Raw genomic sequence first — 27,008 nt, 5'->3', positions numbered from 1 at the left:
CATATAATTGTTTGGCTCATCCAGAGCAACAGATGAAAGGATGGTCTTCTTCCTCTACACTGGGCTCAAGAATACATGTTCCACAGTGGTGCAGGCAGAGGGTACCACGCAGAGAGCACCTCCTTCCCCTTCTACTTTTATTTTTAAGAAAAAAAAATGACACGGGCAGAAATGGCGAATCTGTGACCACATTATATGGGCTCTAGCTTGAGTTGTCAGTTTACAAATGACTCATTTATATTTTTAAATCAAGTTCAAAAGGCAGTTCAATTGAAATTAACATATGAAATTTCTAGACTGTTACCCAGGTAGAAGTGGAATTTCTTTAGTTGATCCCAGCAAAACTGTCTCCATTCTTTTCCATTCTGTACGGTACCCCAGAAGCTGATCCACAGATCCACAACTTGCTTTTTCCCTCCAACTTCATAAAACTTCATAAGAAGCTGCTTTCTTAGGGATTTGGATTAATTGAATTATTGTCCTGTGGGAGCTTACTATGGAAGAGCAGAGCCAAAGATTTCTTGAAGGGAGCCATGAATTGGGAACATGGATGGTTTCCTTCAGTTTCCAGTTGGGTTTGGCTGGTAGAAGGTGCCAGCAGATGAGAGAAAGAGAAAGGTGGAGATGTTTATTCCTCTGGCCCTCTCTTTATGGTGCCACTGTGGACTGAATATATCCCTCAACCAAAGGTCTGTCAGGGAACCTTCTCATGGCTCTGGGGAGGAAAAGCAATTTTTCTTCTACCCTTCCAAGTTTTTCTGGTGGGTCTGTTAATCAAGTTGACATGAGACCAATAAACAGGGGAAACTAAAAGTTTATTACATATGTACATATGAGGGACCCATAAGAATATGGGACCTGAAGAGAAATTGAGCAGTTGAGACTTACATGCCATCTTGACCTAAAAAGTTGTGATTTAGACTTCAAAGGGTAGGAAGGAATTCACATGAAGGTGGAAAAGCAAATGTTTGGTAAACAAAGGTTTGCTTTGCCATCTCTAACCATGTGACACAGAGGACTTTGATCGAAGGGGGCCTTGCTAGGTTCCTCCCTGTCTATCGCACATTAGTTTATATTGAACGACAGTGATCTGTGATGATAGCTCTCTTCCTGCGCAGGTCCTCCAGCTAAATTCTTTTAATACATTAAGGAAAAGATCAAAGGTTTTTCCTGCATCTTGTTTCTTGAAAATAACTATCTCAGAATAATCAGTATCTCCAAAAGGCATCATTTGGGGTGGCAAACTCAGCTTCCCCACTGAACACTCTACATCAACCTGTTCTGGAAACACCTCCCCTCCTCTTTCCTCTTCAGGCCTAGGAGTAGTGCCAGCCCAGGATTTTGCACTGCCTTTTGTGGTTTTCCATATCCTGCCCACACCTTTGTAAACAGTCTCTTTATTAAATTTAAACCCTTTTAAATGACTGGTTTTGTGCATGCTGTCTGTTTCCTGCTGGGCCTTGACTAATACAATGACCAAAGCTCTTCTCTTTGGGGTGGATGCTCCAATATTGCTTATTTTATATAATGAACTTATGGTTCATTGTAGGTCATCCTTAGTAGAAATATTTCTCTGTCTTTAAGAACAACCTCCTCACATTTCTATCCTTCATAAAAGATGATGTTTTCTCTATTTAACACTCTTCTCCTGAAGCAAGCTGTTTGAAACACATTTTCTTGATGATGTCACTTAGGTTTGCGAGAATGAAATACAAATATCCTGCTTGTCTAGTGTGACCCTGGATAAATTTGAGGGTCTTCCTTTCCTTTTTATTTTGTCCATTGGAAGAATATGCAGAATTTTTAAATCCTTCTGGGAGACGGTGGGCATTAAAAACATACAGGTAAAGGCATTATCATGTGTGAATTTGTAGTGTCATCACTGCTGTAGAATCCAGTGCAAAAGCAGATGATGGAAACAACTTGCTTTCCCATCCCCTAACTTCAGAAATCTTCATAAGAAGCTGCTTTCTTGGGGAACTGGATGCACTGAATTACTGTCCTGTGGGAGCTTACTGTGGAAGAGTGACTCCAGAAGGTGGCCTGAAGGGAGCCCTGAATCAGGAATCTGGGTAATTTCTATTGAAACCAAGAGCTGAAAACAGCATGTTCTTGATTCCTTCAAGACTGATCCCAAATGATATTAAGAACATCATGAGGTTCACACAGCACAGCAGGTGTGAAAATTCTTCAGCAGAATTAAATAGGGTGCATTATATTTCAGAAAGAGCTCTAATGGATTTCTATGGAGCACAGCCTAAGAATATCATGTCTCACCTTTGTACCGCAGATGGCTGCGATGGTTTTTTTATTACTAATATACTTCAGTTTCCCTGTAAGAGGGACAAAAATGAGCAAAAGGCCTGGCTAATCCCTAAAATGGTCTAGATATTAAAATACCAAAAGGCATCAAAAGGACCTCATAAGGCCAGACTGAAAATGAAAGCTGTTGATACAATTTAATGGTAAGAACAGTATTGTTACTCATATAAAAATTTTCTTCTAATAAGCTTGTTTTGTCCCAAGTATCTGAAAGAATCACATATTTTTAGAATTGAAGGAATTTTAAACACTGCAAAACTTTAAGGTGAGGTTTCTGTTTAAAACTTTTAACTGCATTCATTTAACCTTATATGCAACTTGAAAATAGCTATAGGAATATCTTCTCCACTACTTTTTAATGCAACATTGCATTCTTAGTTTTTACCATTAATATGCAAGCTCATATTGTCATCTTTAAGTTCCTCCATACTAACTAATCTCCCATAATCCATTTGCTTGGTTTCCAATCAAAACTGAACTTAAAGTTGGAATGGATTATTCATTAATCATTTTCCTTTATCCTCTTTCCTTATTGATCCTTCTTGGCTGGCCATAACATGGAATTGAGGCATATTTGTTTCTATTTTGTTGTGCTTTTTGCAAAATGGTTTAGATTCCTGTTCTTAATGTAAAATGCAAATGAATTGAGTCTTTAGCATTCTTTTATCTGAGGAAAAATAAACCCAAACTTAAGTTGCTTTTTGTATGTCTTGCTCATTTTTCTTCCTTTGTGGATCATTATTTTTTATTTTTAAAAAATTCTCACTTTCTAATTTGAGTAACCTAGAAGATGAAAAATATAGACAGGTTGTTATGAGCATCAGTTTAAAGGTTTCAATGCTGGAGGAAGCTTTTGGTAAAGGTTATAAGTTCCCCTTTCTTAAAGTACCTTTAAGTCCAGAGATAAATAGGCATCTCTTTTCTTGAGTATTTTCTTTAATTATTGGAAAGATAAAACTCTCGAGGTAAAAGACCTAAAAGGAAATGCCAGCCACCCATCTTTTTGGTCTTGGATCCCCTCTGTGACATTCCGCCAGATGTCCATCATCTGCTCTATGGACCACCAATACTAGTTGCTCACTTAGACATGAGGCAAGACATTTCTGTTTTAACTTTAATTTTTAAGAGATCCATAGCTCCTTTTATTAAAATGAATTCTTTCTCTTTGGGGCGATTCCTACTGTCTAAGAGCCAACTATTTCTTTTCCTTTTTCAGGATTAGAAAGCAACTGTGATTTCACTCAAGACTTCTTTCCTACACTGCTCTATGCTATGTCTTCCCATGTACCTGTTTCTTAGACGACATAACTTTTGGCCACTCATTAGACTGGATAGTCTCCTTAGAGAGAATGCCATTTTTTTTTCTGTAATGGGTGATACACAGAATTGGCCTTGATGTTCTCTCCGTGTCAGGGAGACTCAAGATGAGATTAACAGCACCCTAACACTTCCAATGTGGCATTAGCCTTATTTATAGATCACACATCTCACTATTAACAGAATGATCTTACTTGATAATAAAACTAGTATGAGCATCTCCATGGATGTTTACAATTTTGTTTTTCTGTCATGGCTCTTTACCATTCTCATGGGTTTATTTGTAATCTCTCCCCTCCTTTTATACCCAGACTAAGCCTTTCTAGACCAGAACTCCTATAGGCAAATGCACAGCTCCGCATTCTCATGAGTTCTACCCTATTCCTAGAAAGGTGTAATGTTTTAGGATTTAGTAATTCAGAAATCTGAAATTCATGAATAATGTTAATGCTGGGACAACAGCAATATCCAACAGAATCAGATGTCTCTTTGAGGTCCCTTTTCCTTGGTTTAGTTGTACCACATAAATGTTAGGAATAAAAGTAGGGAGTTTTGGAAAAATCAATTCCTTGTGTAGAAACCCAATAATGTCTAGATTATCCAAAGTTGGTTATTGTGGGAAAGAAAACTTATTCACTATTTATGCAACAAACATTCATTCAGTCACCATTTCTTTGATGCTGAATGGGCATCTTTAAGTTTCAGATGGCTAATCTCAACAGTAGGAAAACATACTGTCTCCATTCTTGGTCTTTTAATGTTTAATAAATGCTATCAGGTTATCTGAAGATCTTGGATGAAATTATTTTCACATTATGGCAACGTAATGAAATAGTTGAAAATATTCCTCTCTCCAGGCTCCCCACTCCATTAAAGTGGGTCAAATGAAATCATTTAAATTCTCAATGCCACTAATTTTGTAACATTTAAACAGACCATTCTGCTGGTGGTGGTGTTTTGGGGAGAGGCAGGGTTGTTTTTTATTTTATTTCTTTAAATATATTTTATTGTTTATGCTATTAAAGTCATTCCATTTTTTCTCCCCTTTATTCCCCTCCACTCTGCACAACCCCCTGTATTCCTTCCATTTAGTTCATGTCCATGGGTCATACATATAAGTTCTCTGGTTTCTACATTTCTTATACTATTCTTAACCTCCCCCTGTCTATTTTGTACCTACCATTTATGCTACTTATTCCCTGTACCTTTTTCTCCATTTCCCCTCCTCCCCCTCTCAGCTGATAACCCTCCATGTGATCTCCATTTCTGTGATTCTGTTCCTGTTCTAGTTGTTTGTTTAGTTTTATTATTATTTTTTTTAGGTTCGGTTGTTGATAGTTGTGAGTTTGTTGTCATTTTACTCTTCATAGTTTTGATCTTCTTCTTTTTCTTAGATAAGACCCTTTAACATTTCATATAATAAGGACTTGGTGATAATGAACTCCTTTAACTTGACCTTATCTAGGAAGCACTTTATCTGCCCTTCCATTCTAAATGAGAGCTTTGCTGGAGAGAGTCATCTTGGGTGTAGGTCCTTGCCTTTCATAACTTTCAATAGCTCTTTCCAGCCCCTTCTTGCCTGTAAGGTTTCTTTTGAGAAATCAGCTGATAGTCTTATGGGAACTCCTCTGTAGGTAACTGTCTCCTTTTCTCTGGCTGCTTTTAAGATTCTCTCCTTCTTTTTCATCTTGGGTGATGTAATTATGATGTGCCTTGGTGTGTACTTCCTTGGGTCCAACTTCTTTGGGACTCTCTGAGCTTCCTGGACTTCCTGGAAATCTATTTCCTTTGCCAGATTGAGGAAATTCTCCTTCATTATTTTTTCAAATAAGTTTTCAATTTCTTGCTCTTTCTCCTCTCTTTCTGGAACCCCTATGATTCAGATGTTGGAATGTTTATAGAGTTGTCCCAGAGGTCCCTAAGCTTCTAGTTTTTTTGAATTCTTGTTTCTTCATTCTGTTCTGGTTGAATGTTTATTTCTTCCTTCTGGTCCAAACTGTTGATTTGAGTCTCTGTTTCCTTCCTGTCACTGTTGGTTCCCTGTACATTTTCCTTTATTTCACTTTTCATAGCCTTCACTTTTTCCTCTATTTAGTGACCCTACTCCACCATTTCTGTGAACCTCCTGATTACCAGTGTTTTTAACTGTGCATCTGATAGGCTGGCTATTTCTTCATCGCTTACTTATATTTTTTCTGGAGCTTTGACCTGTTCTTTCATTTGGGCCATTTTTTTTTTGTCTTAGTGTGCCTGTTACATAGTAAGGGGTGGAGCCTTAGTATTCACCAGGGCTGGGCAACCCAAGTCACTGGGTTGTGGTGCTGTATGTGGGGGAAGGGTCCCAGAGGGAACAATGCCACTTGCTTGGCTCTCGGCTGGCTTTCAGTCACTTCTCCCAATACCCACAAGCAAAGTAGGCCTTCTGGTGCTGATTCCCAGGAGGGGGAATGGCTTTGTGTACATTCTAGGACCCTGTGGGTCTCTCCAATGAACTTTCCTTTGAGGCTGAGAGTTTCTCCTGCCACCTCAACTCCCACAGTTTTTTCTGTTAGAGGCTTTGAGGTTTTATTTCCTTGCACTAATACCCTGGGTTGTGAGGTCTGTCTCACTCCCCAGTTGTTCCTCCTGGTTTATCTGCATGCAAATGTAGAACTGACTGCCAGGTCTGCCATTCACCCATCCTACTGGTCTGAATGAGTGTTTCTTCCTTAACTCCTTGGTTGTTGGACTTCCATACAGTTTGATTTTTCTGGCCATTCTGGTTGCTTTTTGTGTTTAAGTTTGTTGTTGTCCTTCTTTTGGTTGTGTGAGGAGGCACTGTGTATCTACCTATGCCTCCATCTTGATGGAAGTCTCTGCTTGTTTTTTTTATGTAATTACTGTCTTTTTTCTAAGGAATATCTGTCCCTTCTCATGTGGTCTCCAACTAGGCTCATATCAGATATTCAAGGGACATAACTAGTTGTTTCTCATTTTGATGATTTGTGTTTAACCATCATGGACATCCACTGGAAGTTTGAAACTTGTTCACACATTTGTCAGAAGTAGATGACAATGCTTCTGTAGTGCCAGGCTTCTCCATTATGAACTTGCTCTTGATGAGCTTATACTGGTAATAAATAGCTTTAGTTCAAATGTTATTTTGGAGGCTACAGAAGATGTTCACTGCTGCATTTCATTTGATTGTCACCATAGACAAGGCCACAATGTTTCTCCATTTTGCTGACAAGAAAACCACAGCTCAGCAGGCATGAAATTTACGGAAGGGCTAGAACCCAAGTATGCCCCCCCGCCCCGGGCTCTTCCCAGTATTTCATAAAGATGTCTCTTCTTTGCATGGAAAGGAGTTTTGAGGTTCTCCCAGGGGAGGCTTTTAAAGTAGAGAGTGGTTTTCCTTTTCCTGATGCATGTGATGATGGAAATTTATGCCTTCCAAATGTCAAACAACAGAAGAATGGTTAAATAAATATGACAGATCCCTATACTCGGTTACTATGTGGCTATTAAAATGAATCTTTTCAAAGAATATATAATGATACAGGGAACTTCTCTTGATTATATCAATGTTTTGTCAAAGATGCTGGATACTAAACAGCAGGATCTCGATTTTGTTTAAAAAATTATACTTGTGAGATGAGCACTGGAATAAAATGTACCAAAATATTAGAGTTTTCTCTGTATCGTAAGATTGTGGTTTAATTTTATTTTTCTTTTTTATACCTTTCTGATTTTTTCAGTTTTTGCGCTTCAGGGAACTCATATTGTCAAAAACATAAATGTTATTTTCATTATACTCCACAGAATTTTTTATTTTAGCTAGAGGAATCCTGTGAGTAATTTTTGCTATCTTTGGCTTCTAAAATTACATACATTGAAACTTAAATTGAAATGATCAGGTGCTTTTATTATTAGTGTATAAATTCGAGATAAATAATATATTCTTAGTGTTTGTATTTAATTTTTTAAATTTTTTTGTTGACTTTTACAGGCAGAGGAGGAGGAGAGAGAGAGAAAGAGATTGCTTTGTTGTTCCACTTATTCATGCACTCATTGACTGATTCTTGTATGTGCCCTGATCAGAAATTAAACCCACAGTCTTGGTATCTTAGGATGAAGCTCTAACCAATTGAGCTACCTGGCCAGGGCAGTATTTATATTTTAAATTGGCCATTATAACTCATTTGCTGGTTTGTTATTTTCTGAAAGTGACTCATTTTTACATAATTCATTAATTCTGTCACACATCATTTTGAGGGCTTTCTGAATGTACCAGACTGAAGATGAAGTACAATGTGCCACACTGATGAAGACAGCCTAGTCTCTGCTCTCAAGAAATACACATCTGGTGTGAGATAGAGACCAGTAAAGCTATCACAGTGAGAGAAGGCTGTGCAGAACACTCAGGGACTATAAAGCAAGGAGGCCACCTCCACGGGCCCTGCGGGCAGCCTGGAAGCTTTCTCAGAAGAGTTGCCTCTTGAGCCTGAGGCAGCTCTTTTCTCTTGGATAACCACCCTCAGATTTAGAAGTAAGGACAACACATCTTTTTGTGCTATGAGGCAATTGTTGCCTCAAAGATGTTTACACAGTTAAGAGTTTTGAAATTAATTTAGAATGGTAAACTAGTTATTTTGGGCTGTAGGACCTTACCATTTCTTTAGTAAGGTGTTCTTCTAGTCTTCAGAATTTCCCTTTCTTTCTGCATATTTTGGGCTTACTAAAAATTAGTGCTAATACCAAAGCATAATAGTCTTGTTCAGAGATTATCATAATGATGTCTTTTTATATTACATATAAAAAGTATCTCATTACATATCCTTTTATGGAATAGTTAATGCTGATTTTGATCACTTCTTTCATTCATATTTCATTCCACCACCTTTCCTACTCTGTTTTATAGGGATAAACAGAGTCATAAAATGATCAGTTGACTTCTCCAAATTATGAAGTGAGTCAGTAATGGGACTGGAAACAGAAGTCATGGTTCCTTTGTACAAAGCTCTGACTTCTCAAATATTTCTCCATAGGAGTCAAGTAGGTTGTCAAGAGTGCATTCACCTCTTAAATCTTTCTCAAAGTAATGAGCTTAAAATAAAGTCTCTCAAAGATAATTGTATTGTTACAGCTTTGGACAGAAGTTAAGACCTGAGTAGATTAAAATGAGTCCTGAGTGAGGGTTATTATTTAATCTGTTTAATTAATTTGTTCAGCAATAGATTTTAATTCTTTTTGGAAAAAGAATAAGTGGAACATTTTCAGACCTGTTTAACAATATTTGAGATCCATTTTGATTAATTAAAAAATTTTCAAATAAGAGGGACAGGATTAAAAATAAAATCAGAGTTGACACAATATATTTCATGCTGCTGGATGATTATGACTTCATTATCAAATGGTCTTCCTATAATTCATTAACCAAAAGAATACTATTTTAATGCTCTTAGTTATTATTTTTACTATTAAAATAATTATACTCTAATAATAAACATTGACTATTATGAATATTACACTAAACTATCTGAAACAACAGTATAATTGAATATGAAGGAAAATAAATGCATATAAGTTTTTCATTGAAGTTTTTCCTTCTAGTTAAAAATATTTATATATTTTGGATAACTATAGAACAAAACCAAACTTAAAATGTGTACCATAGTTTGTATTTAGAATAAATGTCTTATTGATTCCCATACAGAAAATGTTTCATTAATTGGAGTTTTAAGAACTTTACAATACAAAAATGCTTCTATTATATTTTATACAGAATAATATTTTTATTGACCACAATTACAGTGACCTGATTTTAGAGTTATTACTTCAAATTCTTTAATTTTTGGCCTTTGTTTCAACCATGCCTAAGATTTTATATATAATGCATTATTTATATTGTCATCAAATATTGCTTATCAGGATCCCATTTAGGTTTTTTTAATTGTTGTTCAAGTACAGTTATCTCCATTTTCCCACCACCACTTTCCCCCACCCCCCCACCTCCCACCTCCCACCCTTGATTCTATGCCCCTTTGGCTTTGTCCATGGGTCCTTTACACATGTTCCTTGACGTAGGTTTTGTTTCCAGGAAAAAAAATTAAAAATATATCTTCATCATGAGGATACATTCAAAGTTCAAGAGTTTTGTATATCTACACAGAAACTTATATTTGTCTGGAGATCCAGACTTTGTGTTTAAACTTGGTAAGGGCTGAGGGACATCTGTGGTATTCACCGTCCCATTCCTCACTCTGAGGTTGTCCACTGCTGGGGTTGGGGGACGTGGAGTTTACTGATGATCCAGCAGCCACGTCCTAACTGCCAGTCAATGTTACCTGTGTATCCACGGGCAGGTTATTGAAGCTTCTGGGCCTCTAATCATTGAAGTTGGAACATAATATTATGATAGGCACAAAAATAGATAGAAAAGTATAGATATACTGTCCTTGAAATATGTGGGGAGATAGACAAAATTTACTGAATTATATACCAGTGTCAAAAAAAATGGAAAAACTTTCCAAATGGTTGTTGTTGGGTAGAATTTTGAATGTAAGGGTGTTAATAAGATTGTGGAACACAGATGAGATCAATACTAGAAAGCTTCATGATGGGGGTGATAAGAAAGGGGAATCTATGTACCATGAATTAGCCAAAATGGTACAGATTTATCAAGATTTAGTGTTCACAAATTACTCAGAGTAATCAGCCATGCAGAAGATGTGTGTGTATATGTGTGTGAGAGACCCCATTGTGGGTAAACTGTTAACTACTACAGGAGCCATAATCAGGATTCAGGTGGAAATGAAGTAGATTGTACTGCCTTGAATATAGACTTGCAGTACTTTTAAAAAAAGATTTTATGTATTTACTTTTTGATAGAAGGGAAGGGAGGGAGAAAGAGAAAAATAAAAATATTAACCTGTGAGAGATACATTGATTGGTTGCCTCTTACATGCTCCCAACTGGGGACTTGGCTCACCACCCAGGCACATCACCTGACTGGGAATCGAACCTGCAACCTTTTGGTTCACAGGCTGGCACTCAGTCCACTGAGCCATACCAGTCAGGGAGGACTTGCACTAATTTTGATCTGCTTCATTTCTAAGATTTAGAAAAGTGAGCTCTGGTGCCAAACTCTCTGGGTTTGCATCCTAGTCCTGACATTGACCTTGTGAACATTTCTTACTTGTTTTGCTCCTCCATTTTCCCTGCTGTAATGTGGAGATAATGTTGGAACCCATCTCATAGACTATTAGGGAGGTTAAATGGGTAGGTTAATGAATGTAAATCATTTAGAACAGTTTCTGGAACTCAATAAAGGTTAGGCATTAGTGGTGGTGGTATATAATTCATCATGTAACTTATTAAAGCACTTTCCCAAGTGCATTTTTGTTTGAGTCCATTTGATTCTTGTAAAGGAAGCAAAGTCTCAAGGAACTTACATAACTTTCCCAGGTCCAAGTCTAGTAAACACTGGGCACCTTGGCTAGAGCCCTTGGCCTCCAACTCTTATCCTGGTTAAGTGCTTTTTGTTTGGGTGTTTTCTTTCCCCCATAACACTGACTGGATTCTTGCCCAGAAGCAGAGCTATATGGGAAATTGTGACTCAGAGGTCAAGGGGATAATATGAACTTGCTGGGTCTCCAAACTTCCAATAGCCCCCTGATTCCCCTGCTAATCATTCTCCACTGCTCTGCCCCAGACATTCCAGTGCAGCCACCTAAATGCCAGGTTTTAAGGAATCATCGAGTTCTACTCTGACATGTGTCCGTCTTTGTCTCCTCAGGAATGAGAGGAGAATCTTACTTCATTGGCATGAGGAGCCCAGGGCAGCAAGGGCGCATCCCAGAAGATGGAGGCCTTTTCTTGCTCTGCTGCATAGACAGAGACTGGGCTGTAACTCAGTGTTTCGCGGAGGAGGCCTTTCAAGCCATCACTGACTTCAATGACCTCCCCAACTCCTTGTTTGCATGCAACGTTCACCAGTCCGTGTTTGAAGGAGAAGAGAGCAAGGTAAGAAGTCTTTGCTCCTCCAGAGACTTGGGGAGGGAGCTGTGTGGCTCTATCCCAAAATATTTCTGTGGCTCATTTGTGATTGATGTTTTGAAGTGCTTGAAAATGTTTAGCTAGCTTTGTTCTTGGCATGCAGAGCAGGAGGAGAAAAGCCTGCTCTATGATCAGCCAATTTTGCGGGTACGCATGACAAGGTTGTAGATGAGAGTGTGTGGAGTCAGATCTGGTCCTCTGTGATTCAGGCCTACCTAACAAAACAAGTGGTGTTAGGAATAGTGATTGCAGGTGATATCCCTTGGGCTAGTTAACAGATGTCATTAAAAACAAATTATTTTTCCTTATTATGCCAACAACATAATTTGCCTTTCTCAAAACAGCACATGCTCTCTTTCATCTCTATCCCTCCCGCAGTTTGATGAATATTCTAAAAATAGCTTTTATCCAAGTGCTGCAGCAGTAGGAAGACAGGTAAGTTGGCTGACCCTCTGAGTCTCGCCCACTGATACCACAGTGGGTGGAATTGTTATGTGCATGTTATTAGAATTTGAACAAAAGTGGTTAACTCCTTGATTTGAAATGACTGGGGAATGAGGTTGCCTATGTGCAAGCATTTTCCAGAAAATGAAGCTTTCCATTTGAAGAGTCAAACTTGACTTAGTATAAGTATTCATGGAAATCAGAGTAACTATTCTGTTTGGGGATCGTTTCAAAATTTTCTGACCTTTTAAGTGTGGTGTCTAAATAGATCCAAACTTGCCTTGTGTACATGGATTTCTAATTGTAGATATCCGCTATAATCCTGTTATAAAACATGGCCAGTATTTTTGAGGGAAGGGCCTTTTTTCTAAAACTAGAGTATGTGGCCCTGTGTCAGATGTAAGAGTAGGATTTATGATTGCTGTTTCAAAAACCGTTTTTGCCAGTTGCTGAAGTCCAAGCTCTGTTGTCTGAAAACAATTACTGGAAGTGTTTTTTTTTCTGGATTTTATTGGTTTTGTAAGCAATTCTGATAGTCCAGAGGATTTTATTTCAAGTCATTTAAAGATAGTTTTATAATGATATTATTTTAGAGTGGAACAGTTGAAAAAATGGACTAAAAATAGCTTGAAATCCAAGGACTTAGATGTGATTAAGACCTCCAGTGTTGGGGTTACCAGACTATTTTAGATAAGAAAATAGCACATAGGCTCTGGGACAGAAACTGAGAATTTCACTCTTTGATCATAATCAGGTTATAACACAGGCTATAATTTACTCACAGCAAGTAATATCCCCTGAAATCTACCTGACATTAACTATGAAACAAGGCTTCGTGTTTTCTCATTTTCTCATTTTATTTATTTAAATGTTAACAATTAGGAGGATTTTCCTTAGAGGTTTAATGGGGATTTTGATTCTTTCCTGGTTAACTATTTCCCCATAAATTAAAACAAAAACACCTAGGAAGGAACTAATCTCATTCAGGATTGCTGCTGAGGAACGGCTGACCAACTGAGCTGGAACTGGTTATGTGGAAGACCGAGGCCTGGGGAGGGTTCTTGGGAATTGCCCACATCTATTTTAATGTTCTCACCTGGGATCGAATCATGGGTTACAAAATAGTCTTATTTAATTTGAATACCAAGTTGGTACATTGTATCTTGACAAATAGCGTTTGGTTTTAAAATGACCTTGATAAAATATTGAGGTGAAATCAACCAGATGTATGTATGTGGTTCAGTGGAACCAGGTTCAGATTATTTAGATCACGTTTTTTCAGCCAAAGAGGTGAATTCTAGAATTAGCCAATATCTACACTATTAAACTTATTAAATAAGGCAGAAAATGGAAATCCTCTAGGATACCAAGTAATCTGACATAGATTATGTTTTGATTTCATTATATATACACAGTTTAAGGGCCATAAAGCAAGATTATCAGAAACCATATGCATTGGCAATAGCCAGCAGGTACGATCATTCCTGGCTACTCATTTTCACTACCACATATTTCTCTTCAAGTTCCAGGCCTTTAATTCTTCTGTTTACCTTAGTTTGTTTCACGATCTGAATAAAACTCATTGTCTTATACACCATTTTTTCAGGAACTTCTTACCATAATACTCACAGTTCATGAATGTGAGCCTCAAAGTCTGAAGATAGTTATCTTTCCTGAAGGGCGGACATTTTGGACATTGTGCTAAATTGGTGGAGAGATATTTTTAGGCAGGGAGGAAAAAAGGCAAGAAGCCTATCTAGCACTTGAATTTGCCGGTAGGCAAGGTTGACCATGGTGATTGTCTAAAATATTTGGCTTTGAGAAGATGCCTACAGCAGCAGCCTGGAATTATATCAGGGAGATAGGCAGCAGAAAGATGCTTAGTATTCATTTCAGAGGTCCAGGTGTGTAGATGGTACACATATATGACTTGTTGTGGCATAATCTGTTTTTGGGGGGGTGGGCACAACCTACTTTCAATTCATTGTCTCTTGATATTGATGGGTTAAAGTTTAGCTTGTTTCTTGCAATTCTTATAAAGCATACATTTTAACTTTCTGAGTAGGATAGAAATCAGCATGTCTGCTTCTGACTCACGAATGAGTCTTGCAGCAATCTCTTCTCTGTTCTCCCGCCCATCTGGGACACCGTTCCTAAGCCCTTCTCCTTTTTGAGGTAATTTGGAAGGTACTAGGTAACACCCCATGATGCGATCTTCTGGTTATGTTGGTTTCTGCTTATCAGAGTGATAAATACTGACATGCTCATTTCTGCTATCCTATTTAAGTTCTAAGTTCTGACAGAACATTTTAAAAATCGCTTTGTGAGAGCCTTGATGTCCACTCCTTTTATGTTAGGCACAATTCTGAGACTGTATTATGATTTGATGCTTTTGCAAGGAGTGAGTGCATTCTGCAGTGTGGCTTGTTGTGGTCCAGATGGTTGAGATTTGTTTATATAACACAAAGGAGAACCAGAGCTGGAGGAAATTGGCATCTGAAATCCATAAATACAGATTGCTGTTTGCATGTTGCAGCTTGGAGCGTAAATATTTTTGTATGAAACACATTTAGAACAAGGATGTTCACAGCTTACAACACCTAAAAGTTACTAGGGTCCATTTCTCTTTGGCATACTCCCCTGGGTTTGCCTTTCTGCACCCAGCAGGGCTGCAAAAGTCATCTTGAGACAGGTGAGCAGCGGGTGGGGGTGTCCCATGGGTTGCTCTCTCTTTGTACTAATCATAGGGAAGGGTGTGCTCAGTGGGTCTTTGGCACTCACTGATACCTAAAGGAGAGCAGTGAAACAACCACCATTAGCCAAATTCAATTTAATATGGAGAAACCTAAAAGGTGTCTTTGTAATGGGCTCCAAAATGTGAATTCAATAATAATAATAATAATAATAATAGTAATAGTAATAATGGCAGCAACAAACACTTATATAGCATGTAACATGGTGCCAGGTGCTCTTCCAAGTGCTTTATGGACACTAAGCCCTTTGATTGCCCAGATAACCCTAGGAGGGTGGTGTCTTTCTGCCTCTCTACCTCCTGGGCCCAGGGCAGGGTTGTGTTCTCTGGACCCCTCTGGCTAGTTCTGCACAATGTGTAAGCAGAAATGACCTATGTTGCTTTCAGACCTAGCATTTAATTACCAGTGTTTGACCATGAAAGATGTTCTTTCATTCCACAAGAACAACTGACACTGCACCAGGTAGTGCCTGCTCAGGCAGTGTGGGTCATGGAGTAAGGGCAAGGCTTACACAGAGAACTGGGACCAGCCTATGATGAACATGTAATGTGACAAGAAAAAAAAAGCCTATGTTGCTTTAAGCCACTGTAATTTTGGGGTTTGTTGTTAGTATGACTTAGTCCATCTATGTTGCTACAGTCCGTGTCCCCATTTTTCAGATCGAGACGCTGCGGCACAGAGAGCTGCCCCTGGTCTCACAGCTAGTAGTAGGAGACCAGGAATTCAAACCTTGCTGCCAAGTGATGGAGTCTGTGGTTTCAAACATTGCAATGTTGCCTCTTGATATATAAATATTTATTGAAAACAGGCATGATACTTGGCCCTGTGGATGAAGTGGTGAACCAGATAGCATAAATTCATTGATTTAAAGTCTGCCAAGAGAAAATAATTCAAAATAAGCAAACAAATAAACATAATAAATGCTCACAGTGATATTAAATCCAAAGGGCATTTAATATACTATAGGGGTCTGTCCAGAGAAAGTCCAGCCATTGTTAATATAATAAGAATGGTTTGTGCAGCATCGATATAACCTAGCAGCCTGGAGTGTGCATGTGTGAACAATGATGACATCACTGTACTAGTCAGTGGGGCCAGTAGACGCCGTTGAGTGAGCATGTGTACTGTGTGGACCTTGCATTCAAAATGACTGAGCAAATAGAGCAACAAATCTGCATCAAATTTCGTGTTAAGCTTGAACAGTCCTCTGGGGAAACCATTCAGATAATTCAGAAGGCTGCAACTATGGGTAACTGGTGATTGGCAGCTTCATCACAACAATGTATCTGCTCACGCATCACCACCGCTCATGCAGAGTTTTTTACAAAACATCAAATCACTCAGGTGACTCAGCCCCCACCTATAGCCCCAATTTGGTGCCCTGAGACTTCTGGCTTTTCCCCCAGGATTTCAGACCATCAATGAGATTCAGAAAAATATGATGGGGCAGCTGATGGCTAATGGGAGAACTGTGTGAGGTCTCAAGGTGCTTACTTGGAAGAGGACTGAGGCATCATTGTCCTATATACAGTGTTCCTTGTACCTTGTATCTTCTTCAATAAATGTCTCTATTTTTTATACTACATGGCTGGATATCTTCTGGACAGAGCTCATATTTTCAGCTATCTTCACTGCCTTACACACACACATACACACACAAATATGTACACATTTTGTTGTTGTTTTTTGTTAGTTTTTTTTTTTTTGATAATGGGACATTTCTGCTAACCATTAACAATACATTCTACCAGAATGAGCATAAGATAAGAGATCTAGCTCTCCTGGTCTCTTCAACTTTGTGCTTCTCATAAAAGGATCATCCGCATACACTGTGAGTGGCTGGGGCAATTCTGATGTTCAGGGATGTGTATTTTTCATTCAGTGTGACTACTAAATAGAACCCAATTCCTTCTTGAGCTCAGCTGAGGAGGCAGCGATCCAGTCTCATGTTGGCAGCATTAGGAGGACTCCCTCAGGGTTTCCAAAGTTAATTCTGATGATTTGTGATTTTTCTTTATTCTCCACATAAGATTTGCCTTTGCTTTAGTTTGCAGTGAAATGCGAATATGTACTTTGTACCTGACCGCTGCAGGCCCACGAGTCCTTATCTTCACTACTGAAAACTGAACACTTCTGAAAACCAAGACTTTCTTCATAACCCATTTTGAAAAAACACCTTGCTTGACCTAATTCATTCAAAATCTAACCTGCACTAATGGGAAACTCCTTCTGGTGTGCATATTTAGCCTTCTCTCTGCAGAAATACTCCTGCCTTTAACTGCTGGGGGCTGCCCCAGACCTTGCTGGGGCACCACCGGATGTGAGGCAGATGTACATATTTCATTTCCAAATCCCCAAATTCTGAATCCCAAACATATCAGGCCTCACAAATTTTAGACAGCAGGTTTTGGACCTATAGAATATATAAAAATATACCCATACTCCATGTTCAAAAAGAAAGATGAATGCATTTCCAAAATCTGGAAAGGCAATGGCATCAGGAAGAGTGATTAGATTTATTTCCCCATAACAAGACGCTGGTGTCTATTGGAAACAAAAGACCCTTTGGAGCCAGGATGAGCTCTGTGCCTGGATCCTGCCTGTGTGGCCTTCCCGAACCAAACTCTGACAGTCTCTGAGGCTCCTCCTTTGAGTGTGTTTAAAGCCTCGTGCCTTGACCTGCTGCCCCTGCTCCTGCTGCCCATCCCTCACCTCCTTCCCGACAGTCGTGTGGTCCGGGTCCTGGGGAGACTGTGCCTGCTCCAGGCTCAGATTTCTCTTGCTCCCTAGAGCGTCCTTTGTAAAATAGTGTGTTTCTCTTCATTTGCATTTTTCTCTCCAGACTCTGATTTCCTTGAAGGAATGAAATAAAAACTGAATTCCTCTTTGTTTCTCTCTCCTCTTTGTATTTCCAGCACCTTGCACTGGGCCTGACACACAGTAGGTACTCAGTAAATACTGAATTGAGCCTCCTAGAAGTGAGGTTGGCTGTCCATTAGCATGAACTTCCAAGTAAAGGAATGTTAGTTAGGCAGAGAGAACCCAGGTGATTCAACAGCAAGACTCACGCTAAATATAAAAGATGCACTGAGCGCAAATCACTCTTGTAGTTAAGATACAGTACTCATATGAGTAAATGTGTTCTTTATGTCAGTTTATATTTACATAGACTTTAGATCTTTTAGAGGTGACTGACCTATTTAGGAGGTCAAGTAAATAAAAAATTAGAAATATCTTAAGCACATGTTTTTCCCCCTCTAATTACTCTTAAGGAAGAAAAGGAAAAAGAAAAGGCAGCAAGCAAAGCTGAAATTCTGGGCTTTGGAAAACCTTAGGAAAACTGTTGTGGGCATGATTTAGGCTGGTTGAAAAATTCATGCTAAGGATACGTAGCAAAGGATAAGCAAGCAGATGATAATATACTGTAGTTTAAGTGTCGCTGAATATAGGTGAAACAGATAAAAGTGAACTGTTATGACCTGAGGGTGGGGAGATGGCAACCAAGCATTCATTTTAACTATTAAGGCAGGTAACAGTTAAGTCAGACACCAGACATTCAAGGAATACTGAGGAGTTTCACTGTTTCGCTTGTGTTTTTCATCTTTTATAGGTAGAAGTGACATGTACACATTGTTTTGTTGTTTTACAGAATGTTTAAATTGTAAAGAGATAGTGCATGTCATTGTACTCAGTGAGTTGGTCCCCTGTTCTCTTGTCTCCGGGCGGTGCCTGGGAGCCATAATTAGTCACTGCTAATCACTTGGGGACACCTGCCAGATGAGAGGCTCAGCGTGGGGCCGATTTGAAAGCTGCTGTAGGACATTCCCTGGAACCTTAACCTTTCTTGAAGTGACGAAAATATTCCAGAGACATATTTAGTGTCTTGCTTCTCCCCAGCACTGAGTGATCCCCTGGGGCTCAAGAGCTGACAGCCACTCTAAATGTCCCACGCCACTCCCTGGAAATAATTGAGGCAGTGGAAAGAATTAAGCCTGATGCAGACAGAGTGGAGAGGATCTGGTTTCTGTGCCCAAGAGCAGGTGAGCATATGTTCTCGATGGCACCTGGAGAAAAACGACTGTGGTGTTTCAGTCAGTCTGGGATGGTAGTAAAGAGAGAGGTGGAGCTTTTCTCCCTTTTTGAACAAATGTAGGTACTTAGGAGCCACTTCTCACGGTTTGCATCAGAGCTGCTGCTAGCCTGTAGAGTGCCTCCGTGAGTTGTTAGAAGGTGGCCCCACGCACAGAAGCAGTCTCCTGTTATCCTGTTGGGGAAATGGAGGGGAACAGGAAAACATGTGCCCTTTCCTCTGGCCTGAAGGGATGGACGAAGCCCTGAGCAGCTGTGGGTGGCTTGACAGCGCCAGGCCGTCTAGATTCCGTCCTCCACTCTCGCCCCGGGGCTGCGAGCCCTTGAGAAATGCACGGGCCATTACGATGTCCCAGTTGTAAGGAGAGAGTTTTCAGTATCTCAAATTTAAAAGGATGTACAAACTCAAGGTGAACTTAAAGTTCTGTTGCCTGAGAACTTTCATTTTTCAGAGACCATTTCAGAGATGGAGCCCAGAGGAAAGATGGGGGGAAATAAGCTTTATTATTATTATTTTCACTCTCAAAAGCTGAAATGGCAAGGGTTTCACCCTGCCTTTCTTGACTTTCTTGATTCTGGCCTCAGTTCAGTAGTTCTGGAATTCTTGACCAACTCAGAGATAACCAGAGAAAGTCAGCGAGTTGGGACTTGAACTTTAAAACTCCATCAGCGTGTCCTTCACAGCAGGCCTGACATTTGGCTCAGTGGAGGAGATCAGTGTGCTGTAGATAAGCTGAGTGCCAATTCCAGTAACACCGTGTGACCGTTCCTTCATGAGAGGGGGTTATTAGTGTGCTGCTTGTATTTCATGATTATTTACTCATTTACCATACTATACTTACAGCGTTCAACTGTAAACCTTTTACCTTTTAAGCAGAAAGTACATGTAGAAACAGAACATGTGCTGTTTATTTTTTTTAAGTTTGATCAGTTTCTGGTAATATTTTGGCAATGTTCTGTTTTGCTGGGGATGTTGTATTATACAGCATAGCCACTGTTTTAAACAGAAACACTGTGATCTCTATCAGTGTTTCCATGGGGAGACCCGCTGAGTAGAGACACGACACAGTTCAGGTTTTTCATCAAACATGTTGAAATCTCATCTTGTACTTTGTTTGAAGCCTACTCCTCCTCACCTCCAAAAATGTAGGTATGATCAACTTCAAACGACTTCATTTGCTGAGCTGCGCACACATAGAGCACACTACCTTGTTGATGGCCTAGTCTTACCTGCCAGCTGGATGATTGTAAGTACAGGGTCCGGCACAAGTAATGCCCCTTTTTAGTTACCTAAAAATCTTTTATTACAAAATCATGAGCATGTAGTTCTGTAATATAACAATATCACACTCAAGCACGCCGTATGACATTTTAGGTGAAAGGTTCACATTGTTGTCTTGTCTCGTGCGAGACATTCCTGTACCCTACCAACCACACTTAATGAGATTACTTCTGCCAGATTCTGTATCCTGAGGGCAGCAGAGCAAGCTGGCCATTCTTCTGCGTCCTGTAATGTTTCACACAGGTCTAGATGTCACATGGACACTTAACAGGCAACAGAAGAGCCCAGTGAAAGGGCTTTGGATTCAGAAGCGACTGGGTCCAAATCCTGCCTTGACTGAATACTGGTTACGTGATCTTGGCTAACTCAACTTCTCTGAGTCTCAGTTCCCTCTTTTATAAAACGGGGTTAGCCATACCTTCTTTATAGGTTTGTTATGTGATTAAATGGGGTGAAATGAGTGGAGAAGGTGGCATCATGCTAGATCTTCTTGGTAAACACGAGTTCCAGGCCTCACTCTCCTTCATTCCCCTCCCCACCACCCAAGCCTGTGGCTTCCTACCTCCGGTCCAAGGAAGGAGGAAGGTCTCCTGAAAGCATGTCGACCCGGGTGGCACATGTGCTGTGGAAGCCGGAAGAAAGGCTTAACTTAGCCAGCTGTTTGTAGAATCCTGATGAAGTTGTGTTTTTATATCCTCACCTTGGGCTTTGGAAAGTTTAATTTCAGCCTTTGCCACATAGAAACTGTTTCTGCATTTATTGTAGGGTACGTGTTGTTCATGGTTCCCCATGCAAGGTTCCTGTGATGAGACGTAGTGCCAAGAAAACTTTGTTTACCCTGGAGAACTGCACGGAGATTTTTCCTGAAGATTTTTCTCACTAACAAAATTATGTAACTTACGTTTCTCTCTTTTTTTTAGGCTTCCAAGAAGCTCAAATTAAAAATTAATAGTCATAATCACTCAATTTATACTTTATTGGTCTTGATATTCTGTATCAACCTAATTATGTATAGTTGTAATGTTAGAAAATTCAGAATTATTTGATCAAACTTTGTGTATATGTTTATGAGAATTTAACAATTATGTTTGTAAATACGAGGAGGCTGGCCAGGAGTGTAATGTTCCAGAGTACAGTGTTGTACTTTGGAACATTAAAGGGTACACTTTGCAGATGCTTGAAATTCCACTACAAGTAGAAAAAAATCACCTGAATTGGTAGATTACATGTTTTAGAATAACATACACACAGTTTTTTTCCTCTAACTCATTGTTTGGGAGAATTGTTTTTAAACACCTTCAAGGAAAAAGTGTAACTTGCCAATCACAATTAACATCTCCTATAGCACATGGGAGCTGTGTGTTTTTGGAAGAGCACCTGGTCCCATAACTAACTACATGTTAAGTTTGTTCTTTAATCTGATCTTTAGTATAATATTAATTGGTGAGAAATGAACACATATAAATCATTTGAGGATATGTGTGTTTCTCTTTGTAAGATTGTAAATCAGCCTAATTTTGAATCCTAAAGGCCTAGAGCCAAAGTATTTCATGGGAAGGTGCTGTAGTTTCAATGCCTGACCCCTGAGATTTTATTCTTTCCCTCAGATTATTTTCCTTCTTGGTGTTGTGTTTTGTCCAGTTGCAAAACTTGGACCAGAAGTCCACTTAAATTTATTACTGTGTAGATAGAGTTCAAGGCTTTGCAAGGAGCATAGACAAGGAAAGGAGGTTAGCTTTTCCAATAGCTTCTTTTGAAATTTTCAGAGAAATAAGTCTTCGGTGTCAGAAATTTGGCACCGATAACTGGTTTTCATTAAATCTGCTTCCTACAGATAGTCCTGCTGTAACGTGGGAGTCTGGATTGTGGGGACATCATGGTTGAGAAAGAGGATAAGAAACAGCACATTTGGTTTCCTGGCTCTGCCTTTGACCTGCTTCCTTTTGACAACTGGGTTCTCACCTCCAGTGGGTTTTCTTCCCCTAAAGACACATCTCTGAGTTCACACTGCTGTGCAAGTAGGGTCCTTTTCAAAGGGACTCCTCTTCTGGCACCACTGATAGCATGTTCTTTGCATTGCTCTGATCTGTGCAAAGCCCATGTATTCAGGGTGGATTTGTATTCAGGGTGGATTTGAAGTTGTGGAAACAGGTCATTCAGAGTCATGTATACAGTGCTTCAGGTGGTTAACCAACCCCATTAAAATCATTTTTACTTAAAGCAACATATACAAAATGCCAAGATGAGAAAGACCTGCATAATAACAGGAATGGTTTTCTTGAGGAGCTTGGGAACTGACTTTTGGGAATTCTAGAAATGCATGATGAAGGCATTGCTGCAACAAGGTTGCCTTTCTTGAAAAAGAAACACTCGGTTGTATGTGTTAGATGAAATGCAGAATTATTTTATTATACCAACTTGTAATGTACCCAGCCTGACTCTCAAACTTTTATTTCTTGTTTTGTTCCTTGCTGAACAGAAAAAGCCTTAAAAACAAGAAGACTGGCTTTGTGGTGCAGGCAACTTCCTGTCCCCAAGCATCTCCTACAATGGTCTAGCATCTTTTGGAACTCAAAGGCTATTTTCTGATCAAGAATTCTCTTTTTAATGAATGTAATGCTAGGAGACATTATATCCTAAAATATACTTAAGATATATCCTAAGATACCCTGAGATATAGGATCTACATACCCAGGGAAGGGCCGTGACTCATGAATGTGCTAGCAATGGGAAAGAGTACTGCATTAACCAACCAATCAATCCAGTCATCAATTATTTAATAATTATTGCTCTTGGAACTGGGAGTACCAAGCTGAGTGAGATGCAAGCCCTCATGAAGCTTAATGTTTTCTGGTGCAGTGGATGCAGTGTATTGCAGGAGCACAGGCATTGGGCACCCTGAGAGGGCAAGAGAAGGCTCTGGGATGTGCTTTTGTTCTTTGTTTTGAGCTGTGCCTTGCACCTGTACAGGAGCTTCCATGCGGACCCATCCTTTGGCACACAGGTGCTTGAGGACTGGAATTTTCAGACCTGCTTCTTGTGTAAAAAGCATTGTTGTCCTGTCTCACAGGACCTGTTTTGAAAGGACACCTGATGGGTGAGTGTGGCTTTGGCTGTGGCGGTGACTTCTTCTCCAAACCAAGGCAAGAAAACGGGCGATGTGTGGATGGAACACTCTACCTGTGACCCACGTGTCCTAATTTTCTCCTTCAGTGTGTGAAATTTTTGCTTTCCTCAGAAGGTGAGCTGTGAGCTTGCTTATTTTAAAACTGCAACCTGTGAGGAGAGAGGGTGTTCTTTGACAACATTACGTCACTGAAACCTCTAGGTGTTGAGTCATCATTATTTTTAGGCAGCTCCATGCTTTTCTTGGTTGCTCTATGAATAGCCCTTGTGTCTGGACTCTACAGAAAGTCACCTCAATAAAGAGCCTGTCACCACTCCTCAGTTGGATAGGAATGCATTCTTAATTTCCAGGTTCAGGGCACTTGTTTTAGAATTTTACCTCCCAAACATCCTGCCTTTTTAGGCTGTCTGTGGACAACAAGATGGCTTTGCAAGCTCTCACTTGAATTTGTTCAACCTGGTGTTAAATATACTCATTGTCATAAATACCAAGAAGAGCAACAAAGTAAAAAGTCCTTCCTCTTCCAGGCCTTCTTATTGTCTGCACTCAATGCCCATTTGGTTTGTGAATGCCTTACTCAGTGATTTTACCCACTTTTTAAACACTTCAAGATATAGTCCCATGCCTTGTGTTCTGTGGATTACGTGACTCTAGATCCTTCATCTTAGGGCAAGGGATAGAGGGTGCTGCTGTCGGCATCTCTGCTGGATCAACTAAAAGCAGCCAAAATAAATGTTGTTATGGCCTGGTAGACTCAATAAGCATGTAAATTGTGAACCACATTGGAACTTGATGACAGGGCACTAAAGAGGACTGAGTAAGCCCAGAAATGGATCTCGGTGGGTCCATACTGAGGCTGGTTTCCCCATTGCCTATTCAGAGCATATGCCCAAATATGATCAATTCATTTTATATGGCACTTTTAAGCTCATAGGAGTCCTAATGGCTCCTGAGCACAGCCAAATGCTAGTGTAACTGAAGCATAAAGGGAAGCAGCTGCTTGGAATAAAATGAGGCACTTGTTGAACATTACATTGCAGTGTGCCTTTTGTGTCTGGGGGCCACAGAAGGTCTGTCATGTGATCTGTGTCTGAATGTGGCTGATAGGACCAGTGCCTGTGATGGGCGTGCCACCAGGTGCATGCTGGGAAGACCGAGCTTCCTTTTGAGCCATAGGTACTCTGACAGGGTGGGTTCCACTTTTATTACATCACAGCTCAAACCTCCTCCACCACCGTCTCTAACCATGGAAATGGTCTAGCAGAGTGATTAAGAGAGAGGGCTCTAGCATGCCTAAGTTCAGGTCCAAAACCCAATCCCACTGCTGATTACATATGTAACCACACACAGTTTGTTTAACCTTTTCAAATGTTGGTGTCCACACCTATAAAATAGCATCAAATGACAGTATTTACCTCACAGGGTTGCTGTGAAGATATAAGTGACATGATCAGCAATGCTTCGATCACAGTGATGGCAATTGTTGGCTAGCAATGATAATAATTTCTGCTTGTCGGTCTGATCTTCTGCATCTTGTGTCATTTAAAACTCTTTTGCTTTGCTTGCCTACCATTGTTGCGTAACTCACCGTGGAGCAGTGCGCACAGGCCGGCCCCACTGTCTGTTCTCTCTGCCCTCAGAAGAAGGTCTAGGTCAAGACTGGGGGTAAACCAGTGGACTGCCTTCTGAAACCTGGACAAGTACCAATTACTAATAACAGCCAGCCCTGAGGAATGCCCATTTGCTGTCCACCCTCCTGCACACAGCACCCTGAACAGCCACACGTTTCTTGACCGCACGAATAAATCGCCAATTCTGTGTCCTCGTTCCCCTGATACTCACACAAAGTTTCATTTTCTTTAATCTTGAATGTCAAGTCAAAAAGACTAGATAAAGTCACTTGGCAATTCCATTTATATACTTCAGTGGGAAGCCTAATTACTCTGTACTGGAGTTTATGTTACAGTCCGCACAGTCTTCTTCAAAGTTTTCTGAAAAGACCAGTTAGTTTTGCCTTCGTGGATTTTGCCAAGTGGATTGTCTTTCCATTCATTCTATCTTTTCATCAGTTTCCAGGAAAAAACTCTATTGGTCAAGTAAGCCTTCACTGTGGATAATTAAAATCATTTCAAATTTTAATTTAGGAACCAAAAGTCTACTGAATATTAGATATTTTTCTGTTTGTGTTTCTTCTTCAATTTAAGTGTGTGTTAGTTGTGATTGGCAATTCATGTGGGCCCAGTTACTTTAAAAGGGATTAACATTTACATTAGAAAGAGAATGTAAATGAGAAAAGAGACTTTAAAATCAGAAGGTGCTTTTTTTATGTTCATTGAGTACTTTAAAGTTTGGCTTAGAAGATTCTTCACTTAATCTAAGCATATTTTTTTCTGAAGAAAATAGTACAGGAAACATAACAAAATAGGTGAATGAAAAGTGGCATTTCTTTGGGAGAGAAACATCATTATAGAGAAGATTTGAATTTGTATGGATGACTTTATTACATTTAAAGAAGCAATTTGAAAAAATAATCATTTTAGAGACTCCTATATAACTGGTGCAGACAGAATGACAATTAATGCCATTTCATGGTAACCTTTTAAAATTTTCCTCAACACAGGCTGTCATTTGTGTAATAGTAATTATTGCTTGGCACAAACAAAGTGTGCGGATTTATATTCTGATCTATACAGAAATGTCATCATTAATAAATAATGCACTGCAACAGCATACTTACTTGTCAGAGATTTTGTCGCCACAAATAGAAATAAGACGGGAAGTGTAGACCCTCTCATGGCTTGGCCTAGTTCAGGGTTTCTCCACGGTGGTGTTATTGACATTTCAGACTGAGAGTCCTCTGCTGTGGGGGCTGCCCTGTGCATTGTAGAATGTTTAGTAGCATCCCTAGCCTCTTCCCACAAGATGTCGGTAATGCGCCTGCCACTGTGACAACCAACAATGTTTCAAGTCATTACCCATGTGTCCTGGCAGGCAGAATCACCCTGGTGGAGCAGCACTGGTCCTAGCCACAGACTAGAGGCAATGTCTGGGCATTTTTTAGGACCAATTCCAGGATCTCATTTTACTGGGTAAGAATCAGCTGGGTGTGTGTCTGGATGCAGCACATTTTTAAAAAGTTACAATCCAGTTCTTTACATGCTATTCCGAGTTCTTCTCTTTCCTTCATTCCAAATGAGGATGCTGAAGTTTTTTGTCTTCTCTTTATAAACCTCCTTTGGACAGTTTCTAGCTTATTGACATGGAGGCTCCCACTCAGCAGCCCTCTGAGGAGTCCTTCCTCAAAAACTGCTTTGTAAGATCCCTCAAGAATTTTTGTCCCTCCAAGACAGGAGGCTTGTTCTTGAGCTGGCTTCAGTGACCCTGCCCTTCAACTGTCCCCACATTCAGGACACCAGAAATTGTGGCATTCGGGCCAATGAAGACTTTTGTCTGAAAAAATTTGTTTACTGAATTATCATTGGGCCAACACCCGTGTGGTTAGGTCAGCACCTGTATAATTGTGGTGCAGAGTTGGTTTCCCAGGAAGAACCTCTGTCTTTGTCGGGCACGCGGGGTGAAAGGGGCTCGGAGCAGGGCAACACTGGGGTTCTGACTACTCAGCACGTGGGTCAGCTGA

The 27,008-nt window shown here is 39.8% G+C and overlaps 1 protein-coding gene across 2 annotated transcripts in view; it reads left to right on the top strand.

Moving 5' to 3' along the window:
* Positions 1-27,008, top strand: part of RCAN2 (regulator of calcineurin 2) — a 261,473-nt gene that overhangs the window by 35,745 nt on the left and 198,720 nt on the right. For both annotated transcript variants that reach the window (XM_045843340.1, XM_045843341.1), the window contains exon 2: positions 11,417-11,643. In XM_045843340.1, the coding sequence (XP_045699296.1) occupies positions 11,419-11,643 (225 nt within the window). In that variant the 5' untranslated portion in view covers positions 11,417-11,418. The remainder of the gene's footprint in view (positions 1-11,416; positions 11,644-27,008) is intronic.

The sequence above is a fragment of the Phyllostomus hastatus genome, unplaced genomic scaffold (genome assembly GCF_019186645.2).
Source record: "Phyllostomus hastatus isolate PE091 unplaced genomic scaffold, TTU_PhHast_1.1 phas_contig_40, whole genome shotgun sequence".
Lineage (NCBI taxonomy): Eukaryota > Metazoa > Chordata > Mammalia > Chiroptera > Phyllostomidae > Phyllostomus > Phyllostomus hastatus.
The sequence above is the reverse complement of the archived record's forward strand: the minus strand, read 5'-3'. Positions and strand labels throughout refer to the sequence as shown.